This window comes from Corvus kubaryi, unplaced genomic scaffold (genome assembly GCF_017639235.1).
Source record: "Corvus kubaryi isolate FWS band 111438036 unplaced genomic scaffold, C.kubaryi_AGA036_p1.0 37220, whole genome shotgun sequence".
Classification (NCBI taxonomy): Eukaryota; Metazoa; Chordata; class Aves; order Passeriformes; family Corvidae; genus Corvus; species Corvus kubaryi.
The window spans coordinates 220,952-231,587 of record NW_024581063.1 but is presented as its reverse complement, the minus strand read 5'-3'; the positions used below and the strand labels follow the sequence as shown (position 1 = coordinate 231,587).

General features: G+C 49.8%; 1 protein-coding gene across 10 annotated transcripts in view; it reads left to right on the top strand.

The window, feature by feature from the left end:
- The window catches only part of NEO1 (neogenin 1), a 165,339-nt gene that overhangs the window by 116,711 nt on the left and 37,992 nt on the right, over nt 1–10,636 (top strand). For 6 of the 10 annotated variants that reach the window (XM_042022698.1, XM_042022696.1, XM_042022693.1 and 3 more), the window contains exon 8: nt 5,647–5,866. In XM_042022698.1, the coding sequence (XP_041878632.1) occupies nt 5,647–5,866 (220 nt within the window). The remainder of the gene's footprint in view (nt 1–5,646; nt 5,867–10,636) is intronic. The other 4 variants (XM_042022697.1, XM_042022695.1, XM_042022694.1 and 1 more) reach the window with 1 other exon arrangement.

Below are 10,636 nucleotides of genomic sequence, written 5' to 3'. Positions count from 1 at the left end.
ATGCCCTGGTCTGTGGCTCTGAGATTCCTGCAGGATTCATTCCCACAGGGATGTCCTGCTCAGTGGTTCCTGTGATTCCTGCAGGATTCATTCCCACAGGGATGTCCTGCTCAGTGGCTCTGTGTCCAGCTGTGCTTCCCTCGAGGTGTTGGTCCCAGCGCTGTCGTGTTTCTCTTCCTGACACATTTCCAAAATCACACACCAAGTCCTGCAGTTTAAATTAGCTCACGAAGAGTAATTAAGTCTACAAAATCCTAAATTGGAGGGGGTTTTATGTCAAGCAGGCGTGGATCTGTGTCTTACACCAGGGAATGGGGGTGACGGTGGCTGTTGTTGGAAATCCAGGAGCTTCAGGATTCAGATTCAGGACATTTATGTTCATTCTATAAAGCAGAAATTACTTTCCACCCTCTTCTTTCCACGTCTGTTCAGTCTCTGTTCCAGCTTTGCACGCAAGCAGCGATTGGTGGAGGAACAGAAGTCCCAGAGATTTCTTTAAATGAGTTTTTCCAAGGGAAGGAGTTAATTCCATCATTACAGCTGATCTGGTGAGACCAACTTCAGCACTGTGGCCGTTTGTCCTGAGAGGAATTATTAGGGCCAGGTAACATGGCTTTCTCTGAGTGTGGTGTCACTCAGGGAACAGCTGGCAATAACAAGGTGATCCCTTCTGTTGGAAATTTATGTTTTAAGCATTTGAACAAGGACAGCAGTTGGATACATGTAAAAACAAGGGGGGGAAATAGGAGAGCAGGCAGAATTTTGAAGGGTGGTGTGTAGTGTGAACTTACCAACTTCGTTATTTCGTGCTTATTATTGCACTGCAGCCAAATGCTGCTGTTAGTTTTAAATACAATGAGCATAACGAAATCAGTGGGATTTGTCTCTGACTCTTTGAAGCATCACAGCTGCTTAATCCTGATCCAAGTTGAATCCTTCCATCGGGACTCCATGAACCAAAGTTCAAACTGAGAACGGCGCATTAGGTAAAAGAAAAAGTCTGAAAGTCTTTATCACCTTTCTGGAATCAGTTAAATGGATTTATGGGAAAAATATTATGTATTGAGTACACAGTTTTATATGAATATCCCAAGTGAAAATTGAACATTTTGGTGTCTCTGAGGTATTTTTTTCTTAAGGAATACAGTTCAAATATTAGAGCTGTTGAGATTGGAATGTCCTAGGTAATTTTTTTCCCAACAGATTTGTTGGCAAAATAGTTATTTGCTGTTTTTAATTGTAGTAGATCTTTGTTGCTGAAATAATGTTTCAAATCTGTTTCAGATCTCTAAAACCCACCCTGAAGTCCTTCCAAGGAGGACCTTCTCTTCTCCTCTCTGTATTAACTGGTGTCCCTGTTCCTTGCTGTCCCCATGAGTGATTCCCATGGGGAGGGTGCTTCTCGTTCTCCCCTTGCTGGACCCATCTCCCCCCTCGGAGGGTTCGTGGACACAGCTGACATTCCCAAACCATTCCTGCTCCTTGCCCTCTGATTGCAGCTCAGGGAGTCTTGGATCTCAATGTGTCTGGGCTGAGGGATGCACTGGGGTCCCTGTGGGATGTTCGGGGTGAGAGCTGCTCCAAAGCTCCATCGGATGCAGGCCCTGGGCTCCAGGAACACCTGGATCACCCTCCGGTGCCTCTCCTGCTTCCAGAATTCCCAGCACTCTCCTTGGGCAGGTGCCGTAACCAGGACTTGCAAACACTTGGAGGTGGCCAGAATAGCCTAAATGTGGCCTTTGACCAGTTCTTCAAGTGTTCGTGCATCTGAGTCCCTGCGCTTCCACAGCCCTTCAGAGGCAGCTGGTGCCAGTGCCAGGTGGGCACCCAGGGGATTGGAGGGTCCCCGGTGGTTCAGATAAGGCCGGAGCAGATAACATTCCTGTTCCCCTTTGTGTGGAGCCGATGGTATCGCTGGAATGTTGTTGCCAAACAGGAGGAAGCCGTGGATATGCCAATAACCACCAGAGCGGGGAGGGCAGGAAAAGGGAAATCTGAACCGGAGGGGCCGGACAACACGGAAAGTATTTCCAATGATTCCGTAACAACCAGAGCGTTTCAGGCGTGGCAGAGCTGTTTGGAAAAGGTCTCCTGGGTCCCCTGGGTGGTGGCCCTGGAGCAGCTCTCGGGCACACTCCGACTCTTTGTTATCCCACGGTTTTCCTGTGAGATGAAAAGCTGGGATCACACCAGTGCACCCACCCCGTGGGCACTTCACCTTTTGGACATCACCAGCCCAGTGCTGGGGCAATTCAAACCTTGTTACTGATTGATCCGAGTCCAAATCCTTGGGGGTGTTTGTGCACCCTGCAAAGTGTTTTGATAAAATAGCTGCAATATTTGATGTCTGCTCAGAAGGAGCCCTGGAAAGGGCAGCTTGATAGAGGGGCTTGAGGATTGGAATGTCCTCTCACCCTGGGTCCCTGGGATTCCTGCAGGGCTGCCTTGGCTGGCAGTGTTGTTGTCACACTGGAGCAGCACAAACACAGATTCCTGTGTCTTGGAATGCCATAGGACGTGGGGAAAACCATTTCCATGGGGAAAATTATTCCTAGGGCAAAGTTTAAAGATTCTGCTTCTCATCTTCCTGGGAATTGCTGCCTGCCCTGCAGTGGCCGGAATGCAGGAGGGGGAACTCTACTGCCTGGAGCTGTGTAGGAGTTGCAGCATCCCTCTGGTCCTGGTTGCTCCCCTGCAGGAGATAAATTATGGTGCAAAGCACAAGTCACTTGCTGAATGTGCTTTTAAAAACGAGATTCCTGGGAAGCCGCGTGGGAATAACTGCAGAGAACAGTCCAGAGATGGAGTTACTGTTCAAGAAGTGATGAAGGAGATGTTAGAAAGAAGAGACTTGAGCTGCTTCTTCCGTAGTGCTGAAAGCTGGATGTGACAAAGCCATTCTCTGATTGGTGCTGGAGCTAATTTGGGTGTAATTGCTCATTAACACAGCTCTGACTGCTCGGCTCTCCACACCCAGCTGGGGATGAAGCCTCTGTAACAGCACTTGAGGCATTTGTAGGAAATACAGGGAAAAAGGAAGGAAATCCCTTAACCTTCAGGGTACATCCCCCAGCTCCTGGCAGTCCCAAAAGTGGTTAAGTGCAGTGCTGGGGGAGTGCTGGGGCCTGGCCCTGCTCACCTCACCTGGAGGGTTTTGGGTCCTTGCTGCTCTCTCTGGGTCACAGCTGATTTCTCAGGCATCGTTAGGATTTTGTTGTCTGTGACTGTTCTCCTGTAGTGCCGTGGGAAGGAGTGTTCCCCGTCTGAGCCTTGCACAAGGATAGAACTGGGTGTCTGCTCTCTGGGAAATCCTGGCAGCTCTCCCAGACTCATCAGCTCTGTGTGCACATCGCTTCAGAAAAGATGGATCTTTTCTGAAGATATGGGAAGAAAAACACACGAGTGTGTGGGGATGGAGTTTAGATTATGCAGATGAATTTTAAAAATATTCCATTTTAACTCAACGGAATGAATTTTAAAGATGGGTAAGGGGCAGATTTTGCATCAAAACCATGTAATTTGAAGCACATCACCTGACAGTATTGCCAAGACAGGTAAGAGGAACCCAAGTAGGAGTGTTTGGAATTTGAAGTGAACTGGAAGTCAAGCAGGACAGTGGGAAAAGTGCTGAAAGCAGTGGGCACCAGGGAGAGTTGTGCAGTGCCATCCCTTGTTCCTCAGTGGGAACACTGCGGAGGGAGTTTGTCAGGTGCAGTGGGAAGGTCTCCAGTCCAAGGGAGCTGGTGACAAGGGCTGGGATTTAAACACAGGGAAAGCCTGCTGTGATACTGGGTCAGCACTGGAATGTCATTCAGGAGCAGGGAGATGGTTTGGGAAGATCCCCTGGCCCCATTCAGGGCTCTCCTGAGTGATCTGCAACAGCAAGGGGCTCCCTGGAGGAATGGGGCTCTGGCTGAGGCCAGGAGAGCTAAAAGTGGTGCATTCCTGCAAGAAATCCAATTATGGGACATAAAACTAGGGAGGGTTAGATAAAAATAGATTTTGCAATGAATGTGAAATTAATGGTGTCGTGTATTGATCAGGAGGGGCTGCTGGAGAGCACTTAATTGGGATCTTCAGCTATCAGAGTGTGCAAGGATAATCAAGGAGATGGCCTGGGGTACGTGTCTCTCTGTGATCCATATTTGGAATACCAAAACATTCCTGGCTCTGGGAATCTGTCTCCCAGTTCTGCCCACGGACTGGTGTTACTGATAAAAACCCATGGCTGGTTCTTACCTCTCTGTCAGGACCTGCCCGAGAACCAGAACAGGAGAAACGAGAGTTCTGCCACTTGAGGACCTCCCAAGCTGATGCTTGGGTTGACAAGGGGCTTTGGCAGTTTAAAATCAGGTTGTTGCTGATGGAAGACTGCTCAGTGCCTTTCCCTGAAGGTTTGGTCATTCAGACAACGTTTTCTCCTTTAGTCAGGTTTTCTGGGAGGTTTTCTTGTTGTGTATCAGGACACAAGTCCACATGTTCTGGTGGAGATGCTGCAGCTCAACGACAGCTTTTCTAGTCCTGAGCTTCTTTCTGGGGAAAATCAGAGCTATTTTAGTTGGTTTCTATAATTAATAAAAGAATAAATGTATTTGGCAGCATGGATTCCCATGTGGAAAATGTCATCAGGTGGCTTAAGCTTGGTAAATAGTTAAGAATCCAGAAGAATTCCGTGTATCCTGAGCTTTGGGGGTTTGTTACTAATTGTGCTGCTTGGAATACTCGGTGGTAATTGGGGTCCAGCTGCTCAGAATCTCACTGTTACATTTACTGGCTGGATTGCTTTAATAGGATTTGGAGAGCGGCTCTTCCTATGGTTCAGCTTGTGCTGTTAAATCACCAACCTTTTAATGCAATAATCCCTGGATTTATCCTGGCTGGGAGTAGCAACATAGGAGGATGACATGGCTCAGGCCAGAAGTTTGGAGAGTGGGTATAATCCAGAGCAAGAGTTGTTGATGCTTGTCAGAGTCTCTGTAAAATGATGAAATGGGTGTTGTGTTGTGGGAGGGAGGAAGAGCACTGGTGGCAGCAAAACCGTGGGGAAAGGGCTGTAGTTCCAGTGCCATGGGCAGTGGCAGAACCCAACCAGGTCAGGAAGCAGCTCTGTGGGAAGTGACTGCAGGCTTTGACTGGATGAGTTTGCACTGGAAGGAATTCTGTGTATGCACCTGTCATTTTGTTATGATTGAGAATCATTTAAATGAACTGTGCATGTTAATGAGCTACAGGAGACAGTGGGGTCTGGGTGTGTATTTGAGTAATGAACACAGGTTGGGGTTTAACTGTCACACGTGTGGCACTACCTGTGGTCACAAAGCGATGACACTGTGGTTTGCTGCTGGTATCCTCTCCTCAGGTCTATTTTACCCCCAGTTCCACCCTTCCCTCCCCTGCCACTTCCATTACAGTGGAGATTTGGTCTGCTTGCCTGACAGTGCCGTGTCCTGTACTCCCCATTAGTGGTCAGTAGTTACCTCTGCCTGCATGTCAGCCTTCAGTTTAATGGCCTTTTTTGTGTGTTCATTTTCTTCTGTTTCCCATCGTGGTTTTGTTTATTTCTTTTACGTTTTTTTTTTCTGTTCTCTTTTTTTAAACCGTGGTGATGTTTGCCCTTCATATTCCCCAATGTTTGCACATGCCAAGATGTTGCCATCCCAACATTACCTCCCACTTCACTGACCAGTGCCACTAATGACCATCTAGCACCAGCGACAGCGGGACCCCTGCCCTCCGCCCCGCGGGACGTCGTGGCCACCCTCGTGTCCACTCGCTTCATCCGGCTCACGTGGCGGCCGCCGGCCTCGGACCCGCAGGGAGACAACCTCACCTACTCCATCTTCTACACCAAGGAGGGCATCAACAGGTAAACTCGTGGGAAACGGGCTCTCCGGGGACTCTCGTCACGCTGCCTTTGCTGCACACCAGGAACCCGCAGTCTGTGAGGTGGAGTGGTTGTGTTCCCCACCAGGAGTTTCACAAGCAGTGCTTGAGCGCGGTGTGATTGACTGCAAACCCTTCCAACAGCTGCTGCCCGCCTTTAGCAGGGGGCAGAGCAGCAGGACTGGCACAGGAACATCCCCTGGAAGCCGTGCTGGGAGCAGGAGGCACGTGAGGCTCCAAACTGCTGCCAGCTCCCTCTCGTTGCAGGGCCAGCTGTGTGATGGGCACTGGTTAAACACCATGGTCAGTGCTGGGGAAATGTTCCCTCCTAGCAATCCGGTGAGGACCTCACAACCAGCAGCTTTTGGTGTGTTATCCCAATGAATGATATCAGTCTGCCCCTTCTCCTTCCTGATGGGATCTGCTGCTCAGAATTACAGTTTCAAATTGTGATAAGTTTGAGGAAGCTGCCGTGAACATTCATTTGGAGCGATGCTTAATTAATTGCAGATTAGCTTATCAGATTTATTACTCAAGGGAAAATTATCTGTCACCTTATTGATGAGAGTGGGAGACACAAAGTCATTTGGAACAGAAAACACTCCAGAGGGGAATTCCTACTCTTCCTTAATCCTGTGCACAGACGTCTTGTCCAGGCTCATGGCAGTTAATTGAGGCAATTAGTAACATTTTATTTGCCTCACAAATGTTGTTTTTCTGTTGCTCCCTTACTTTGGTAATATCCAAGGTGTTCCAGGCCAGGCTGGATGGGGCTGGGAGCACCCTGTGACAGTGGGAGGTGTCCCTGCCCATGGCAGAGGGGGAATGGATGGGCTTTAAGGTCCCTTCCCACTCAAACCATTCCATGGTTCTGTGATATCTCCAGTCAGAACAAATGGTATTTTAAGTGAGACAGGAAGAAAGTGGGATCCTGCCAGCCATCCTGGCTTCCTGCCTCTCCTCCTCCATGCTCCTGGTGGTAACTGCTCCACCCGCTGGGCTTTTAGGAAGGGATTTGCTGGAGATGGCTCTGTGCCTCTCCCTGTCCTGCTAGAGGAAACAAAATCCACCGCCTTGCACTACAGACCAAATTTTCAGCAATCCAGCAAGCATTCCTCTTCAGCTAACAGCCCATGCAGAACATGTGGTCTCACACATCCCAGAGCGGTATGAAAATACTTGAGGTCCTGCCACTCCCCCTGGATTTAGAGAATGAGAACAGTAATAGTAAAAAAAAGAAAGAAGGAAGAAAGACAAAGGTTCTCTTGACCATTTTGGTGTTCCATGGGACTCCTGACCAGTTGGTCTGGCCTGGGGAAATGTCGCTTGGTGACTGTCCCACACCTGAGCACTTGAAATCAGAGTCCTCAAGCCAATTTTGCCACCCAATCTTGTCTGTGCCACCCTCTCTCCTTCCTCAGCAGTACAAGCCCTGCTTAAGCAGCCACTTTGTAGCTCTGAATTATAGATGATGGAGCATTTGCTGTGGTTTAAGTGCAGATGGGCCAGCTCAGGCTGTTACAGGTTGCACCCCCATCCCCTTTTTGTGCCTGCATTCCTGGCTCCCTGTAGGAACCCAGGTGTTGTCTCTTCCTTGCTTGCATTTGAGCAGTGATCAAACCAGGGGCTGGATTTATTTACCTTTTAAATCAGGCCTGTGGAAATGAAAAGTGCCACATAACTGCAGTGGGTTTGTGGGGAGTCTGACAGCTCTAAACCATCTGTAAGAGTCACCTGCCTGTTGTGAGTGCAGGAACACCCAAATCCCTCTGAGGGTCCAAGGTTCCGACTGCCTCAGCCTCTGCTGGCTCAACTTCCTTCAGCTTTCACCTGTTCAGGGAGAGGAGATCCAGGAACATGGCAAGGCCTCCTACCTCTGCCCCTTGGACTTATTCGAGGGGGGTTTTGCCCCTGTGCCTCAGGTGATTCCCCACCTGCAGAGCTGCCCCAGCCCTGGGGCCAACATCAGAAGGACCTGGAGCTGCTGGAGAGAGCCCAGAGGAGGCCCCGGAGCTGCTCCAGGGCTGGAGCCCCTCTGCTCTGGAGCCAGGCTGGGAGAGCTGGGGGTGCTCAGCTGGAGAGGAGAAGGCTCCAGGGAGAGCTCAGAGCCCCTTGCAGGGCCTAAAGGGGCTCCAGGAGAGCTGGAGAGGGACTGGGGACAAGGCATGGAGGGACAGGACACAGGGAATGGCTTCCCAGTGCCAGAGGGCAGGGCTGGATGGGATACTGGGAAGGAATTGTTCCCTGTGAGGGTGGGGAGGCCCTGGCACAGGGTGCCCAGAGCAGCTGTGGCTGCCCCTGGATCCCTGGCAGTGCCCAAGGCCAGGCTGGAGAGGTCTTGGAGCAGCCTGGGACAGTGGAAGGTGTCCCTGCCCATGGCAGGAGGTGGCACTGGATCACTTCATTTCCCTTCCAACCCATTTTGTGATTCCAAGAGGAGCATTTCAAAGTGCAGAAGTGGCTCTGGAGGGGACATTTCTGCCTCAGGGGCTGCGCAGTGTCACCAGCCAGGAGTGTCCCACCTTGGCCTGGTGACACCAGAGGCTCCCCTGGAGGCTGGGCTGTGGGAATGAAGGCGTGTCCCGGGGCTTTCCTGTCACACCTCCTGGAGACCTGGGGGAACCTGATCAGATGGAAGTTACTGTCTCACACAGCTGCAGGGTTATTTCATCCCCATGTCAGGTATTTATTTACTTCACACTCAAGGCAGTTCCCCTGGAAAGGGTGTGAAAATTCAGAAGTGCTGCAGGGAGGTTTAATTCTGGGGAACTTTAGACAAGCACTCAGGCGGAAGAACTCCAGACTTAAAGATTTGGACAAAAAGAAAGGAAATAATGGCACATTGCTGGTCTGAGGTGGTAAATTACACATGTGGGATATTCAAACACTGCCGAATTCACAGTTCACTGTGGTGTGCTTCAGACACAGCAAATGGAGTTTAATTGTGTGGAATCACACTCAGAATGCCTCTGGAGCTCCCTGCCAGGCCCCACAGCTGGCACGCACCATATCCACTCCCTAACAGATCCCCAAAGGTGCTTCTTTAGGTGTAAGTGCAACTTCAACCTTGGCATTTCCAGCCAAACTCCTGGGGTTGCACTGAAGGCTCTTCCCTTGGGTGCTTGAGAGTTCCTGTGAACCTTAACTGGAGTTTCCAGAGCTCCTTAATTGGGGATTAGAGTGGAATGATGGAACAGTCATAACGATCTGCAGGGGAATGCAGTTATTGCTGGGGCCCATCTGCTTGGTGCCTGTTATCCCAACCTGAGCACGTTGGGAAAGGTGCTCCAGGCTCCTCAGGAACGGCCATAAAGGAAGGATTCACACAGCACTTAATTAGATTAATCTCTCCCTATTTTTACCACAGTTGTGAAGCCACATTCCTGATTATTACTGAAAATGGCAATACTATGACATGTCTATTTATTTTTGGTAAAAGTTGTCTTTCCAGTAAAATAATTCTGATTATTTTTCTAATTTTAAATAATAACCTTGGTTTGCTGATTACCATTTTTTTCCAGATCAAATCAGGGAGTGCACTTCCACTTGAGGCAGAAAATGCTGTATTTTGCATGTTAATGGGAGCTGGATGTTATCCCACAGCTGTGAATCCACTGGCACTTAGGCTGGGCTCTCAGATCCCATCCTTGTAGCTACAGCCCGTCTTAAAGGAAACTCCATTTGGAAATGTGTTTTCAAGAAAATGTTGTGCTAGAAGTGGAAAAATTAGCAATGAAAATTAATAAAAAGCTGAAATAAATGAAGCTGTTTATGCAGTGCCATTTTAGCTGAGCTTATGAAGGGGAACATTCTAGAAAATGAGTGTAAGTAGGTGTTTAGTTACAGAGAGTGCACTGTTCCCCTCTCTATAGATACAGGGTAACAGTGCAGAAACCAACAGGGATTTCAGAATGTTTTCAGCCAAGTTCTGCTAAATCAACCACACCGGTGGATGTAAAAAGAAATAAATTAGAAATGGGGGTTTTGGCATCGTATTTCCATGATAGAAACTGAAGCAGAGTGCCTGGAAAGGAGGAAGGGGAGACTGGGATGGTTCTGCTGGAGTTCCTGTGTCAGAAATGCTTTAACAGGTGTCAGTGGGGCCGAGACCAGCCTGTCCCTGCCCGTCCCTGTCCCACGGGGAGCTTGGCAGCCCAGAGGGGCAGGATGGTGCTCAGAGCAGGCACAGTGCCCTGCATTTGCTCAGTGGGAAGTTTCTGATTGCTCCTGTCGGAATCCTTGGCGTTCACAGGGAGCGGGGAGCTCCTTCCCAGGGAAGGACAGCCGGCGTTACCCAGACGCAGCTCCGAGCGAGCTCAGGTGCAGGCAGTGCCTTGGAATAAAGGCTGCCCTGAATTAATGATTAATCTCCTAATCTTCCCCTCAATCCCTGATAAGAACAGATGCAGTTTCCTGGATGGGTTTTGGCAGAGGCCTCGTTCCGCAGGGGGAACGTCGTGTTCCGGTGCTGGGGTTGATGGAGGTCACTGAGCACCAACAATGCCCCTTCCAGGTGCCCCGCACACGACCTGTGTGCTCCCAGCTGGGTTAGGGCTTCCAGCTCGCAAAATGCTGGCCTGGCAGAGATGCCCCTTCCCATGCCAAGTGTATCCCTTCTTTGGGTGGGGTCTGGTAGCCTGGACCTGTCTCCAGGCATTGCTGGAGGTCGGAATTTCCACTTGGGTCCAACAGAAGCCGCTTTGCCTCCACTCTGTGTGTGGAAGCAGTGTCAGTGCCCTGGCCGTGCCCTGGG